This window comes from Patiria miniata, unplaced genomic scaffold, assembly GCF_015706575.1.
Source record: "Patiria miniata isolate m_02_andy unplaced genomic scaffold, ASM1570657v1 HiC_scaffold_20, whole genome shotgun sequence".
NCBI lineage: Eukaryota > Metazoa > Echinodermata > Asteroidea > Valvatida > Asterinidae > Patiria > Patiria miniata.
This window is the reverse complement of record NW_024037059.1, coordinates 19,882,923-19,900,704: the sequence shown is the minus strand read 5'-3', so window position 1 is coordinate 19,900,704 and position 17,782 is coordinate 19,882,923. Positions and strand designations below refer to the sequence as shown.

The window sequence follows — 17,782 nt, the reverse complement described above, 5'->3', positions numbered from 1 at the left end:
TTACATTAAGTTAAGAAAAAGGTTGGTAAATTATATAATTATTAGACAAACAAATCAAAAGCAAAACAAAAAACCAAAAAAAACAAAAAAAATCAATTACTAGGTAAATTAAATGAATAAACAAATTAATATATACATTGTACTTCAACTACTACTACTACTACTTCTATTAATAGATAAATAAATAATTAGACAAGTTGGTAAGTTAGCCTAATTAATTAATTATTAACATATTGTAATGACTGTGGTAGTTTGGCTATGGTTTGGCTGACCAAGTACATTGTACACTATCATTTAATTGTCTCAATTTCTAGCAAGATGAAAAATACCCATGTTTTTGTTTACTTTTAATATCCTAATTAATTCAGAAGTTGTTAATCAAGTATTCACTCGCCTGTGAAAATTCATCACTTCTTTTTTTATATACCGGTATCTGGCAAAGTAGACCCTTCATCAGTTCAAGATTAGTTACCAGCTAACATCCCTGGAAATACCATCATGTGACACCCATGTGATTGGCTTCACATTTTATTCTGAGACACCGCTGAACTTTTGACCTAGCTTCTGTACTCATTTGCTTATAAATATGTAATTATCTGCTTATTTGTATGCCCCTTCTAATGCAGTGGGAGAATGGTTTGGGTAGACCATGTGACAGTCAACAGCTGATCACATGCCTAAACAACTTGATAAACAGCACCCCTTATGTGAATGGACAGTTCCGCATAAATTTGACTAAAATCTGCATATTAAACTTTAACGGATCATACATGCACATAAATACATGCAAGTATGTAACAGAGACATTGTTTTCTTTCCTCACTAAAATTACTGAAGTTTTTTTTAAAAGAAACTGTTACTCTTTTACAATATTGTACACTTTTACTGCCAACTGGAAGGAAGAGCCTATTTCAGGAAGAGGGGTGACTGAGTCTTCTTCAAAGCCAGTGGTAATTCCCCTGTATTCAGGGGGTTTAAACTACCCTTTGTACCCATTGTGAGTCAGGAATCAGCTGTTCCCAGGTCCATTCAAGCATGCTGTGGTGTTTACCTTTGATAAGTAACCATTGTTAACCATCTGACTTTTTTCATGGGGGTGGGCGGATCCACTTGCTTGAGTTTTTGTGGGGTTGCAGTGTTATTGTGCGACTGATGTTTCTTTTAAATCCGGGGTCTTAGGAGTGCGACCAAAACAAGAACAGCTGATGGGAGCAGAGACTGCCTTACGCTCATTTTTTTAATTTTTCCTGGAAAAAAGTTTTCTCCTCAATGAGTTTGAGACGTCATCCTCTTCATCAGTTGGAAAGTTTTCTGCCGAAAGTTTTCACAGCATCTTCACAGCTGGAACGTTTCTCCTGAATCTTCACAGCAATTGTGTGCGATTAAATCATTATTTTGGAAGGATTTTGCTGCACAACGAGCTCTTCCTTTGAGAAATGGTCTTCTTTTCCTGCATGTTCAAGCTGTGTTTGTTTTCAACTGTTTTAGTCAACGAGAAAACTTAAAGCGGTATATTTGACTGGCTAGCATGCGCTATAAGCACGTCAACACCGTTTTGTATTTAAGTCACAGTCTGGTGTGAAGTCTCATATCATTTGAAGTTAATCTGAACTTAAGTTAAAATGGATATTTGTTCTTGAGTTTAAAAAAAAGGTCTGGCCTCGTTAGGGATTTAAAGGGTGAACTGATGTCGTTGCCCTTTGCAGTACGTAGGAAAGAACAATGGGAAACTTTTATCACTTATCTTACCCATCAGAGCAAACACTGGTCCAGCCTGATCCACATTAATGTTGTTTGAAGAGATGTGCAGATATAGGTGTGTATTTATAACATTTATAACATTCTGAGGAAAGCTTAGCTCTGCCGGGCTAATTCAGTCGCCAGAAACCTTGAGAAAGTGTTCAGCAAAATTTGCTGGGAATGTGTGAAATTCGCACCTGGAACAACAGATGAGCTCCAAAGACCACTTTCTCTCTTGCATGCCAGAGTTGGACTCCTCTGGAGTTTGCCGGAGTCGGGGATTATGGTTTGATATGTTTGTGGACCGAAGCAGCGTTTTGAAAAAAAGTTCGAACTGGTTTTACCTATTGAGATGTCAATGTTGTTGCTGTCACGAAAACGTTTTTCAACATGTACTTTCTCGCCTGTGGTAAAAGTTCAGCGACTTGGACGTCGACCGCTTGTTGAACCCTCACATATCCTTTTTTTTTCCCGGGACATTCTTCAGTGATACATGATTAGCTTACATTATGAAGTGGTGACATGGCCGAACATCCAGAGGCGATTTAAAGTTGCTTCAATTTGTCATCTTCCTTATTGCACGAACCTGATGATGAACTTTAAAGATATCTTTGCAGAAAGCCTAAAATTGTTTTAGAGAGCAGATAATGGTTCAGCAATGTTCAACAGTGCATCGTCATCAACTACGTGTACCAGCTGATACTAGGCAGTACCTCAAAAACATGTTCTTGGCGTGTGTTTATCCACTGCAAATAGTTAGTTCATGAAAACTGTTGCCGTCTCTTTCTACATCATCTAGAGGTTCCTGTTCGTATTCACAAAGAATTAAAAAAAAACTGCACAGTTTACACGACCGAAATATGTAACTCTGGATTTTCAATGCCGTATCATGGATCAGGCAAGTTAAGAAGAGCTCAGCTCTTAATCTTTCTCGGCACCGGTAACCCAGCGAAGAAACCCCAATGGTCAATGCATCTAGGATGCCAGTCGCCACCCAGAATTCTTCCGGCGGGCCACCCCGTGCCGGCCTGCGGCGCAATTCAAGCTTCTCAAATCTCTGTTCGTACACCAAACGGTCGTTCAAGCGGTTACTCAGCCTTGGAGATGAACCACCCATCCCAGTCGAGGTAAGGCTTCTGCCGAGCTGTGCAGTGTTTGGAAATTGGTCAATTTGAATTCAACATATTAAAGTTCTCATATCAATAACTTGTTTCAAATTTGCACCCCCACTCCCCAGTCAAAAAGCTTGTAGAACCACAGTTTTACGCTCCACGGGTGAGATTTAGCAGGGTCTTGTGACCTTAGTGACAGAGATTTGTGATAAGGGCGTTTGTGTCTATACCCGGCAATTTTCCTGAACAATTTTAAGTTTATTCTTCTTCAGTTGGTAACACATAAAAGTCCAACTATCGGTACTTGGTCCTCAATTTTTAAAATGTTATTAGGAGTTTTATTCCCCTTTTAATCAAATAGCTGCCAACTTTTTCTTTAATACGTCCACATAATGTTAAATGTCTGCAACAAAACTCTGTTTTGACTAAAAGAAGAAAAAACTGATTGTACAAGTATCATTTTACTTCAAAGACACTCTTTTTTTAAGATTAGCATCTGATTAGAATACAAAGTTTTTTGAAAAGGTTAAGAAGTGACCTTTTTCTGGCATAATGGTGTCAAACTCAAAGCAACATACCAAACAATGTGCTGTCATGTTGCTGATTAACTATTAAAGGCACAAGGTGCAAAAATCAATGTTCAGTAAACGAAGAAAACAAAAGCTGAACATTGTTGCATACAGGAAGGTGTTGGCTATGGAGCAATGTGTTGGTGCAGAACTTGTCACTCCGTGAATGGGTTAACGAACAATTGAAAGATGCTTGAGCTGTACACACACAAAAATCTTGTTAAGCACAGCTAATTTCAATGCCTGGATTAGCACTTTGTGTTGTCAATTATGAGTAAAGTACCATCTGCTTTACTTTGTATGGGGTAAGTACAAATTTTCCTATCAAACTTTAGTGGGAATAATATTATTTAAAGCTCAAGTCAAGTGGGCTTGTAATACTTTTCAATTCTGATGCATTTTTGGTGGAAAATGAAACTCTAAGGAAACAAAAAATTTATGCGATCACAAATGTTAGGTGTTCTGGCAAATTAAGACAGAACTGGTTAGAGGTTGAAATGAGGGTTTGTGGGTATTAAGAAAGAGAATAACATTCTCCTTACATTACTGTTTGGTGCACTTCAATCGTACGTTCCGTTGACAAGTTATGTCTGTTTAAATTTTGCATTTATTATTTAGTGACATGTCAAGAAAGTAAAACAACTGGAAACAAATCCCTTTAAAGTTTCAAGTTTACTATTCATGCAAATGAAAGATGTCAATTGTTTTTCCTTAAAAAACACTTTTGATTCCACAATTTCTATACTTTTTCTTTAAAATATGTGTAGCAGAAATATCCAGAAATCTGAAAATCGAAAAAACAATCACCATGATTCGGGGTTTTGTTTTTTTCTTCAGCATTTTCTCCTCTACAAATGTACGACCTGTGCCGAGTTCCTTCTCATTTTGCAAAAATGCCTCACAAATGTGTAACGTCACACCAAGTTTTCTCACTGGGAATATGCAAAAGTTGCGCGCAGTTTCAACCATGCAGCAAACTTCACTACCAGGTTTTTTTGACGTCCAATGTGCTTTTAGGCATTTGCAATCAGGCAAAGTCAGACGTGCAGGTGTTAACCGTTACATGACCCGGCAAAATACACCTGTAACATCCGTCTGCGGTTTTGTGCTGCACTTTCCAAACCAGCCCCTCAATCCCACATCATCAGGTCTTCCCACTATCTTTATGATCTAACAAGTGTTATTTTGCAATCAAAGATTCACACACTAATATTTTCATACATAGTTTCTGGCATCAGGGATTCTAAACATGATATGAAGGACTGTTCAGCGTAAAAAAAAAAAACATGCAGAAATACATTAGGAGATTTTTTAACACTTTTCTTTCGAAGCATTTTTGGTTTTTACTCAATATTTGTTGATACAATAAATTTCAATTCTAAAAGACATTTTGGTTAGTTACCTAATTGCTACATGAACGTTTTTAAGTTTACTCTTTGCCTAAGTACAGGACCAAGTCCGCTTAAATCCATCAATCTACTTCCAACGCATGCTTTGCTTTAGGCCTCCAGGCCTAAGTCCATCATGCGCCATCGATATTTAGTCAAACCAGGCTTGCAGGACCAAGTCCCCCAAAATCCACCAAAATGGGAGGGGGAGAGGCTGTGTATTTTGATGGAGTTGGGAAGGTTTGGTTTAATGTTCCTTTGTCTTGTTAAAAATAACACCATGATCTAATAAGTAAGTGAGTTTGTTTATGGTGTAAATCGAGGACATACCGGTACATGTACACGTGCAACATTATCGGTGAATCGAGGACGGGGACCAAATCGAGAACGACCTCAATTAGAAAACGTGTACAAAACTAATGAGAGCTGTTGCGAAAAAGTACAAACAAAGGAAAAGGGAAGAGGAACAAAAGAAAATGCTCGATTTACACCATAAACAAACGTGGGTGTTTCTGTGATGGGGTTCATGTGTTAGAGACCTTTTGGAGGAAATACATGTACCATTTTCTCCTTTGGTGCACAAATCCCAATAAACCACATCACAGCACACAGCGATTGTAAATATACATGTATATCCATAGCTTTGTGCGCATAATGTACATGTATGTACATGTCCTACCTATGCTGTAAGTGTAACCTTACATGTATATGTACATGTAGTGTATCCACTGCCTAAAGCAGATTGATTCAGTCTCTTGATTAAAAAATGAAATTCTAATCACCTTTTTTTTTTGGACAAAGCCACCGTCTGCACGCCGTCTTCAGCTATTGTCTCCATGCCAAGGTTAAATGACGGATCAATGCTACATATGTACAACATACAAGATGAAATGCAGGCTTGTGCATTTTCTAATAATTTAGTATTCGATTATTGGAACTTGGATTTGATCAAATATCCGAATATTCGAATATTGACATTGAGGTAAAAACTTATCATAAATATCATGCATGTATCGATGTATTTTTTTGAGAAAGCTGACTACTTGTACATACCGATAGCTGCTTTTGACAGTGATTAGAGATGCAAATTTGAACTAAAAAAACACTCAACTCATAACTTACGGTATTTTGAATTTTTTATCTTTTCGAGACGGCTTACTAGGACTAGAATATTCTTTTTGGTTCAAATGTTAGATTTGGATAACGGTGAGGTGGATGATCGAATATTCCAAATTATCGACGCAGCCCTAATGAGTTTTGTATGTGGTGTTTGTTGCAATTTGGGCAACACTATCCTGAACCCTGAAGTGAGATGTATGCGGTTCATTTAGAAGTTGTTCTCACTGTCAAGTTCAACATTTGAATGTACAATATCTATCGTATATATGTCAAAGATGTCACTGTATCCTGACTAGAATTTATTTTAACAATTCAGCACCAGCTAATTTGTTTTTATATAGGATAATTTCCTAGGATTTATTGCATACATTGTACTTGTACATGTACACACATACTGAAATTTGTATCCTTGTGGAGACATTTCTTTGTTCTCATGTACCAAAGTTTTCGAGTTTGAGAGTACAGTTTTAAAATGCTAAAGATTTTTTTAACCAGAATTAATTTCCTTGGCTGAAATTCGGACTTAATATGCCTTTTCTAAAACTCTACCATTTGCGGTGATCAACAAAGCTTGGAAATTCCTAGTTTTTGAGTAAAATCCATATATCTATTTTGTAAAAACCTTGTGGAGACATATTCATCTATAAAAAATTGCCCTGTGGAGACGTGTACAATCTTTTGTTTCCTATTGTGTGCATATGTCTCCAGAGAACACGGTGTTTCAGATCCTTGTAGCAATCCATTTGTTGCTACATATATATGTACATGTACCATAGACTCTGCACATAAAACTATGCTCAGTCACAAACATGTGGACATGACATTTGATGGATGTCGACCATTCGTATCAAATTTAAGATTGTTCTCCCTTCAGTGTAGACAATTTGTTATATTAACCATTATTACCGGTACAATATTGATTTCACCAAAATATTATTCAAGCAAGAGACCATCACACTCAGTCGGTCCCTCATATTCACAAGACAGTAGCCAAAATAAATTTGATTCGTCGTCGGTAATCATTATGTGCCATACACATTCTGAGCAAGTACATTACCGTATGATTGATCATTGGCTGTAGTGTGCATGCCACCACAGTGCGCCAGCCACCACAGTGCGCCGTACATTTGTTTCAGTCCAAGATATGACGACTATTGATTCAGCAACGCCAGCTTTTCATTTGACTTGCATGTGTGCACGCCATCCTCGATAAAGACGATTATGTTCGGGGAAAACATTGCTGTTTTTATGATTAAAGGTATACCTGTGCAGCATTTGCTTTTGCTGTAAGTTTCAGAAATGGATGGATTTGGGGGTACATGTATTTATAGCAAATATTGTTACACTGACCTGTTTAAAGTTTGTGTTCGTGGATGCTTGAAAAAGCAAGACAAACATGCTGTTCTTGTAGTCTGGTTCCCTGACCCTACTTCAGATGAAACAGAGCAAATTATAGACGTCGGGGTATAGTCTGGTAAGGGAACCAGACAAGCTGGCTTGAACTCGTTCACAGATGTGTAACAGATTGCAAACAAAACGTGGACTAACTGAATTTGGTGATATTGGGACAGTGTTTGAAAAAAGTCATTTTTCCCAACGATGGTTGGCCCAGCATCGTTGGAAATTGATACAAAAATTCCACTTTTCTTAAAAATGACAGCACACCAGGTGCCATAATTTCACAGGATGCTTGAGACTATTATTCACTTACAGTCAAGTAAGGTTTTCCTAATAATTTGGTTTTTTTTTTTTTTTTTATGTTTGCAAACGTTGTATATTTGTTATCACCTTTAACTGAGTTTCTAACGTGTTCCATTAAGCGGCCATCCCCGATGTACCCGTAATTGATGCATATGTATACATACATGTTTGTATCGTGTTTACACAATGTATGTCTGACATTTAACATATAATCCCTGCTCTTCTGTAGACCTTTCTTTCCCATTTTATTGGACTGCCACAAGGGCATACATTTAAGCCTTGGTTGGCAACATATTTTGCCAAAATTATATGAACAATCTCATTATGGGAAAAACATTATTTTTTTGTAGTGTTTGAAGATTTTTCTTTAAATTTCAGCAATCCCACAATTTGTTTGGAAACATTAAAACCCTAACTCCGTGGGAATTGTTGCTAGGATACAACCTCAATCCTGCAAAATCCTCCGTTATTTCTTGAATGTGGTCCTCGGACAGATGACCACTGCCTAAATCCTGCAAAATCCTCCAGTAATCACTGTCAGCATATTAAGGCAGAGCCAGTGACATCCTGGAGCAGTGCGGAGGATTTCAAGTATAATCTAGGCCTAAATTTATGCACGGCTGCGCATAAACAACACAAGGTCTTGCCCAAGACCTTGACACAGTGCATCTTCTAAAATTAGCCACACTTCTTTGCCATTTAGCCTCCATCCTGAAAAAAAAATCCTCCATTTTGCAAAGAGGATCTGAGAGGATTTGGGAAGGTTAGGGTTAATAACTATTCTGTATTTCTGCGACGTCCCTTCATAGTTTACCAACCCGCGGTTGGCCAAAAAGTGCCACCATAGATTGGCACAGCAAAGTCTATTAATTAATGATTATCCAAGCACATTTCAGCCATCGTGTTTTTCAGGCTTGCTATACCCTCCAGACTTTATCATTAAAATGCTTTGCAGGCGAATACCTAATTACATTTCTGCCATAACATTTTCCAGACAATTTCCGCTTATTAAATACCGCACGGCTGGAAAGTCATTAATGGGTTGACTTCATGATTTCAGGGTTAAATTGAATGCAGTGATTTAATCCGTTCACCTTGCCAAATTTTAACAAGGTTTTCCCCCATGTACCGCACAGTCGGCCGATTAAATGAGTTTTCATTGATCTTGTTCTGCATCATCGCTGCAATATGATAAGTCCCCACGTACATGGAGTTTAAAAAAAAAACTCTTCCCTCCGTTAATTCAATTTGTACCCCCTGGTCATACCTGTCAGTGTGACTTAACTTAGCAATGCTAACAAGGCGCAGGAATAGTTTGAGCAAATAACATATTCGTTTGAGTAGTTTCCGTGTTTTCTAATGTGAATTTCAGCCATAACGTACACAGGGCGAGTAAAAAAAAACGAAACCCAAATGTCGGGATTATTGTTTTATTGAAGTTCTGCATGTAGCACTTTCAAAATCTAGGACATGAAAGCCCAATTCAAAGCTTTCTTTCAGTAAAAGAATCATTTAAATCACTCATGTACTTTTCAAGTTACGGAATTTTAAACACAACCACCGTTTTAAAGTTCTGTCCACGGATCACAGAAAAAGGTGTGCATTTTTTTTAGCAAAACGAAATCAATTCACACACATCCCTATGTGATTTGTTTTCGTTTTGCTGAAAGAACGCTGAAGTTTTTTGTGGTCCGTGGACAGAACCTTAAAACAGTGGTTGCGTTTAAAACTCCCTAACTTGAAAAGTACTTGAGTGATTTGAATGATTCTTGTACTAAAAGAAAGCTTATGAATGGAGCTTTCATATCCTAGATTTTGAAAGTTCTACATGCAGAACTTCACTAAAACAATGGTCCCAAAATTTGGTTTTCATTTTTTTTTACTCACCCTGTATTGTATTGGGTTTTACGGACAATCAGTTTTTTAGGGCTTTACCAAATAAACCGAATATTTGAATATTCGATCATCGAGTGAATAGGAACATTAAGAAGTTGGAATATAATCAGATTAATTTAACAAGTTTCTAATGATGAAAATGAATAAAACTGCTAAAAACTGCTTACTGACTGGATTGACCTGAAATAAGCTGGTTCGGTATTTCAACTGCGCATGATGCGCACAATGATATGGGTCACGGGTCATGCGGAATAATGCTCATCGAAGGAGGTCACTGTCACACGAAGCTTGCGCGTAAATAACGCGTAACATCGCGTCACATGGCGTCAGCGATTTTATCCCGAATGACCTTTGACCTTGACTACTTCTAATGGCTTATTAGAAATACCAAAGGTACACTAATTTTTTAATTCTCGCTGCAACTTTTAAATTGGATGCAGATTTAAAGTGCAGTAAAGACACAGAGCGATCTGTGCTTATGAAGCTCGAGTTTTTTTTTTAATGTTTGCAATATAATTGCAGGAGACAGTAGTGATCACGTGAAATAAAGCTGAGTGTTGGATAACTGCGTGCTGAGCTTCGGCACGCAGCGACACACCAGCGGTTGACATTCCTGAAGGCTTCCTAAGACGTTCCGTAAATTCCAATCAACTGCGAGTTGGTGGGGGGGGGGTTACAAGATAAAGAACCTTGCTTATATCAACGCAAAACTATCATGGTATTGGTTTCAAGAGGGACACAGGAGAGGAATACCGGTAGTTCCAATAAGTGAGGCAGTAGACTATAAACTTCCGAGGGGAAAAACCTCTGTTTGACAGGCACTTTTGAGTTATTAACCGCCACCGAATTAACGACAGCTTTGGGCAGAAGGGAATTCATGAATGCCGAATGTTGATTGCGTGTAGTTTGATGGCTGTATAAATGTACATACATGTACATGTACATGTAGGCTTGTGTGTGTACATTGATAGAGTGGTCTGTTAGTCTCTGTGGGGTTATTAGCAACAATTCCCCGAAGATGGAGTCATTCAGAGGCTTATGTTGACTCTCGGAATTTGAAATGCAGTCAATCAGAGTTTTATATTCTGAAGAAGCATTCGGTCCTGAGATTGGGGATAAATAAGGGGGGGGCATGGAGGATTTTGTTTTGAATTCGTTCACAAGATTAGGCCCTTTGGACTTTCTTAATTTGTAATAAGTATTAAAAAAAATTAAATTTAAATGCGATTCTTCAGATAACTTTAAATTTTCGACATGTGACAAAACTGAAATACTAACTCATTCCTTAGCTTAGGCCCTAACCCCCTAAGGGTTCCTCATGACTACCCTGCTAAATCCAACGATGGAGGAAGGAACGCATCCTTCCTTAATTTGTAATAATGTAAAAAAGAAAATTTATTTAAATGCGATTCTACAGATAACTTTCAATTTTTGACATGTGACACAACATTGAAATACTTACTCATTCCTGAGCTTAAGCCCTAACCCCCTAAGGGTTCCTCAGGAATACCCTGCTAAATCCAACCATGGAGGAAAGAACACATCCTTCCTTAATTTGTAATAATGTAAAAGAGAAAATTTATTTAAATGCGATTCTACAGATAGGGCCTAACTTTCAATTTTTGACATGTGACAACATTGAAATACTAACTCATTCCTTAGCTTAAGCCCTAATCCCCTAAGGGTTCCTCAAGACTGCCCTGCTAAATCCAACCATGGAGGAAGCTTAGAGCACATCCTTCTTCCATGATCCAACAGGGTCCAACAGTTACTTCCCGCTCAATTCAACAGAAACCAACTGTGCCTAATTTTTAGTTGTCCACTGGATCCAACAGAGTCCAAGTTGGCAACTTATCAGTACCCAACAGAATCTGACTCTGAATACGGGGTGCATATCTATCGGTATGTTCCCCAATACCTATGTTCCCAAATATCGATGTTCCCTGAAATCCTTACCCTAACCCTAACCTTAATTCTAAGGATTTCAGGGAACATCAATATTTGGGAACATCGGGTAGACCCCCTGAATACGTACGTGAACATTGGTACAGGGGGTTTACTGCTCAATCCAACAGGCTCCAATGGGTTTATGATATAGTTTGATCCTGTTGGATTCAGCAGGGTTAGGGTTAGTTTATGAAACAGTGAGCAAAGGTTTGTACTTCTCATCTACAGGGTACACAGATACAGAATTAGCAGCAATCTATGCAGTTTGATATGTTGGTTAGAGTATAGAATGCTAGTGTATTGAAAGGAATAATTGAAATTTTATTTACATCCTGGCTGGCTTGTACATAAATTCAGCATCTGTCAGTATCTAATTACATAAAGTCTTTATATCCGTAATCCGACGTGTACACAAGCCAAAAAGGTCTCTAATTAATTCCACTGTCCTTTTTTTGACAGACTGTCGAGACATAATTGTATTTAATTTGAACAGAGCCAATGATCTTCCTTTAAACAAAAAGAACAAAATCAATACCTGCCGACTGTTTTTAGTCGCACGTGCCCGGGGATTTCCGTCAGTACTTCCTTGCGCTCGACAAGGAAGTCTTCAGATGGCCATTTTTTTCTGCGAATCCGAAATGGCTCTTGTGTTTTATGAGAAATCAGATTCGCCCATAGACGTCATTTAGTGTCGTTAAAGTATGTAGAAGAGGGCTGGGACTGACTGAGTCGGAAATGTTTTTGGTGTAATTCAGTAAATACACGTAGATGTTCTAGGAATTTAAAATAAATCACAAGTTAAAAAAAGTGTGTATTTTCAATCAAGTTTTGAACAGTACTCACAGTGATTATCATTGACATTGCATTCACATTTCTTGTGATTTTTTTCGGTTCCCGTTGAATATTTGAAATGAATACCACAAAGAAAGAAAGTCCACACTCATTGGAGGGGTCATAATTTTGAATCTGATCGTCTTATGATGACATCATTTATATAGACCTGTGGGAAAATTTGTTGGCTTTCTACATTTTGATACCCCCTTTGCTACCAAAGACTGTAAATCGTCGAAGATTGACAAATTTTTACGAAAACTGATGCAGTTTGAAAAGTTGCAAAGTAAACAATGCCAATTAAATTTTTCTCAAAAAATATATCTACTGAGCTGAAACTATAATGTTTTTAATAATCTTCTATTGAGTTATTGTATAGTTGTTCTTTAAATGGGGGGGGGATGTTTTTGCAAATGGTTTCATTACCTTCCACACAATATGACAGATAAATTGCACCTTAATTGCACCATAGAGTAAGATTACATCAGTTTTATGTCACAATATACATACATGTACATGCAAGAAAAAAAAAACCAATTAACAGCTATTGGTGTAACAGGATTTGCTTAATTGAGTTAGGCTTTAATCCTTAAAATGGACAATGAATGGTGCAGACATCCTATAATTGCACCAATCATCCCATTATTTAAAGCCTGTTCAGACGCATAATTGAATTCCGAGCTCGCAGGAGGAGGGGGAGAGGAGATTAATCTGCATTGACGAGCACGTGAGCAATCATTGTGCAAATTGCAAAGGTCGCACATGCTGTTAAATGAAATTGAGCAATGAGTTTCCTGGACTTTTACTGCTGTTGAAAAGCACCGCCTGATTCTCTTAACATTCCAGTGTGTGTTTTTGAGGATATGAATACAGTTTAATTATAGAAATGACTTATGAGTTTCCCACTCGGCAACGTTTCAGTCCTCTAGTGGTCTAGAAGAGTTGTGTTGCCTGGTATGACATTTTTGATATTCAGTCCTTACACGTCTGAGGTTTGGCTGCTGAGAAGCTAGTCAGAAGACTGCTCTGATATCTAACTCAGATATAGAGTCAGAGAAGGGCAAGTACAGCATTGTCCTTTTGACTTCTTATGTGGGTCAACAAATTAAATTATTTCCTCACATACAAAATTTGTATGCAGGTAAACTTGAGAACAGCAGAGTGGTCCAAAACAAAGCTTACACTTTCTCAGACGCAGATTTCTCAGAATTGGGGAGACATGTAAGAACTGTTTTAAAATATTCCTAAACTACAGCATCTTTGTGGTTCTTTGTGCACGTACATGTAGTGCTATTGTGTTGACCATATCTCGTAGACTTGCGTTTCGACAAACTGCTTTTTGATCGTCTTTCTTTAAACCATCGCCATTTCTTAATTTAGGCTTTGCTTTCAGCGCCATTTTCACCCTATACCACGAAAAAGCTGTAGTTTAGGAATATCTTAAAACGATTTTAACTTGTCTCCCCAATTCTGAGAAATCTGCGGCTGAAAAAGTATAAAGTTTTTTGGACCACTCTGTAGACCAATCAGACAACAAGAAGGGTACGGTCATCGTGGCTCATAGCAGCCAATACAGTTTCATAAACTTTTAGGGCATTGCCTGTCCTTATACTGGCATACTCTCCTGAGGTTAGGTCTTCATTTCCGGAAAGCATGCTAACACATTCCTAAAACTAGTTGAAAGTCTATGTGCACAATTTGCAGCACTTCCACAATTGATCATAACTAAGCAAGCGTCATGTAAATTTCTTATTTCTTACTCTCCTTTAGAAGTGGAAATTGGGCTTCAATTATTTTAGATTTCAAATCAACTCTTTGGGGGTAATGTACATTGTCAATTGTTTTAACTCTTTTTAAGAATGCCACTTTGGTTTGAAAATAGAGTCATCAGTTCAAAAGATATTCAGTGAAAAAAAACACAAATAAAATATGTTGTGGTATTCTCAAAAAAATTCCTTAACTTCTCAGTACCATGTTGACATTCTCAGAAAACCAACCATTTTTCTCTTGCCTCAAGCTTTCAGGACAGTCATTGACAAAGACTTTTTTGTTTAACAGAAAACCACCCAAACAAAGTTTTTGTCCGTAGGTGGCCCCTTCCAGTGATTGATTTGTGATAGTATCTGCGTAATAAAACAATTATGAAAACCGCAAAGTTTTGGATAAACTTTGGCATCAGATAAGGGAGTTTGTTGAGGTCATATTAATCTTTACTTTGGCTGCCAGTGGTATCATCGGCAGTCTGATCGGAGCATAATGGACTTCACAATCAATAAATGTGTTTTTTGACCCCGCGTGTGTACATAATATATAAAACATGTTTTTTCATTTTGACCGAGCGTTAAGATGTACAGGCGGCATTTTTAGCATGTCGTTCAGGTGACTGTCCTATGTGTGTGTACACGTGACATCGTTTAGTAGAAGTTGACGCCACGTTGAACAGTCGCGCCAAGCCGGCCAGTAAATCCTCATTACGAGTCGTTAGTTTTTGAACTTGCTCGAGTGTACTGAGTTTTTGCTGAGTATATTAGGGTCCACATTGGAACTACACACATGTACAGTGTATGTTTTGGGACCAGATTGGAACTAATTAGGAAGTGCTTTGAGACTTTGATACAAAGCGCTATATACATGTAAGCGCCACATTATCTTTAGATAAGAACAGTGCCAGTACATGTTGCCAATGCCGTATACTGAAATTCTGACATGTGTGCGTAATGCGCATTGAAGTTGGTGAATTCTGCATGCGGTCGACGACTCGTCTAGCAGAATGTCGTTTGTGCGTGACTCCTTGCGCTCGGCGTCGTTCAGTTTGTTTCACAGGCCATCAGATGTTGGCGAATGTGAGGACGACGATACATCGTCCGAGGTGAAGTATTTGTTTTTGCACAGTTAATTATTGAACTGCTTCTGCAAAAAAAACAATTGTGATAATTGTTTATCCTTGACAAACACGTACCTGTGCCAACAAAACAAAGCTCAACACAGGAGCAACTGAACAAATGTTTATGTTATGTTTGGTGTTATGTATAAATTACAAGGATTATTGTTTCACTTTGATGATGAATTTTCAATGTATATTTTTTACTTAGTTATTTGTTTGGCCTGTTTAATCCTACGCATACCTTACAAGTTCCTTTGTCATACCTTACAAGTTCCTTTGTCGTCACAAGAGTCTCATCGTTACATTTTGGGTAAAATGCATTGGAATAAAGTTTCTTATCCATGAACATAATAATCTCTCAAGTGATCGTAATTACAAATGTATTAACATTATTGGCAGACACTTTGTACCATAGTTCAAGAATCTGGCACACATTGCATGTAATCCTTTTCTGCATATTCAACAATATTTTGACTTGAAAAGAACGTTGAGTGCATGGGAAACTGAAAACCTAACAAGTAAAATGCCACACCTCATAAATGGTGGCACGGAGTGAATAAGTCATTAGATTTGTACACACAAAGTTGCCAGGAATGTCTTGATAAGCCCAGATTGTCTTGAGAAGCCCAGGGGGTCAAAAATTGAGCTACTGCCCTGCCTGCCTCTAGCCCGCTATTGTCTAAAACCCTGGACACCACATTAATGCCGCATCCCTGTTGCGTAGAGAAATAACCCACGGTCAACTTTTCCTGCGTTTCTGCCAGATTAAGCCAAAGGGACCTGCAACTTGCCGGTGATGTCAATTCGCTTCTGCAGCTGTCTTCCACCCCTCTAGCAAACACAAATATTAGCTTCATTGATCTTCCGGAATTCTTCTTGATAAGCCGAGGCTGTCTTTTCCCCAAAACTCAAATCCTCCTTGAGTGTTTGAGGAGTTAATGTCCACGGCTATTCCCTTACTTTGTTTTCTGACTGACAGAAGGAATCAATGGCATTAGTTCTACCAGGTGGTTGACTATAAAAGGAAGGAAAATTGGGTTAGTGTGGGATATTAATTCCGCATTTTGAAGCATTTCCGGCATGGATAGTTGGATACTAAGCCATTGGCTTTGCATGGAATGGTCATAATTGCCCAAAGCGAGGCTTCACTTGCGAAACCAGGACTCAGTCATCGTTAGAATGTTGGTTGCTATTACTATTAGCTGAGAATTGCCAGTGAGGCCTATCTTTCATCTCAGCTGTCCCATAGCGAGGCTTTCCTTGCAAAACAAAGACTCGGCCATCGTTAGGATGTTGGTTGCGATTGGCTGAGAGCTGCCAGTGAGGCCTATCTTTCAACTCAGCTGTCCCATAGCGAGGCTTTCCTTGCAAAACAAAGACTCAGCCATCGTTGGGATGTTGGTTGCTATTACTATTACCTGAGAACAGGCAGTGAGGATATTTTATCTCAGCTGTCCCAAAGTGAAGCTGGCCTTGCAAAACAAAGGCTTGGTCATGGTTACGATTGTGGTTGCTTATAGCTGAGAACTTCCAGTCACCCAACTCTTCCAACTCAGCTGAAAATGTGCTACACAAACATGTACAGTACATCTTGTCTGGATTATTATTAGCTGCTGGAGCAGGAAAAGTCTATACCAAGTTTTATGTCACAAAGTGCAACGTACAAAACGAGGGGTTCTACTGATAGCTTTTATGGAAGCTGGCAGTGTTTGCATTATCTTAAATAGTCTGGACAAGGATATACAATCACTCTCTGATTGCTGCACTTCAACTATCCAGGATGATGGCAGTTTTGATGATGACTATCCCTCAGCGTCACAGTTCATAAAAAATTCTGATCCACAATATATGGAATATGTTTTTATTGCTCTCCAGTAATTGGCAACAGTTCCCAAAAGACCTTTTTAGTGTATTGATATTTATCTTCAAGCAAACTTGAATCCTCGATCCTGATTGGTCGATCCTTGGCAACAGACCGTGCTGTATTATACCTAGTACTACAGTGCATACTGCACTATTCTGCGCTCTATTCCAAGATGCGCGTGCCATTTCCGCTGCACAAGTTCATGCACAATGTGTGTGTTCCATCTTTACCCTTCGTGAAGTTTGCTTCAAGATTAATTCGTTATCCCACTCACACTTGTGGAACACGGAATAACATACATGTAGTGCGTCTGTGTCCCACATGCCACTACATTATTCTGTGTTGCACTCAAGCTCATGGGATAACTAATAACATACTTGTACACGTAAGTTGATATTAATAAATGTACATTTATAAGTAGTTTAACAGATAGAAGTGGTCAGACTCCAGTCACCAGCCTCTTCAACCATGGAACTATATGGCTTCAGTCAGCTCAGAGCAGTTTTAAACTTGATTTGGTTGAGCTACAGGCACTGAGGCTGTCGGTATGTCTGGCAGACTGGCACCTAGACTTAAAATTGAGTTGCACTAGACTTGACCCCAATGCACCGTACCTGAAGGCACCTGAATGCCATCAGGTGATAAGGTAGATACACAGAAGCTAATTGCACCTGGGGACACAGATGTCCTTTGCAGGTTCCATTCGGAAATTTTGTATCGTCGTCAAATCA

The 17,782-nt window shown here is 38.4% G+C and overlaps 1 protein-coding gene across 3 annotated transcripts in view; it reads left to right on the top strand.

The window, feature by feature from the left end:
- LOC119728114 (kinase D-interacting substrate of 220 kDa B-like) overlaps positions 1-17,782 on the top strand; it is a 129,649-nt gene that overhangs the window by 57,304 nt on the left and 54,563 nt on the right. For 2 of the 3 annotated variants that reach the window (XM_038200187.1, XM_038200189.1), the window contains exon 1: positions 2,083-2,867. The exons of the other annotated variant lie outside the window; for it this stretch is intronic. In XM_038200187.1, coding sequence (XP_038056115.1) covers positions 2,703-2,867 — 165 coding nt within the window. In that variant the 5' untranslated portion in view covers positions 2,083-2,702. Of the gene's footprint in view, positions 1-2,082; positions 2,868-17,782 lie in introns of those variants that run through there. 3 annotated transcript variants of the gene reach the window in all.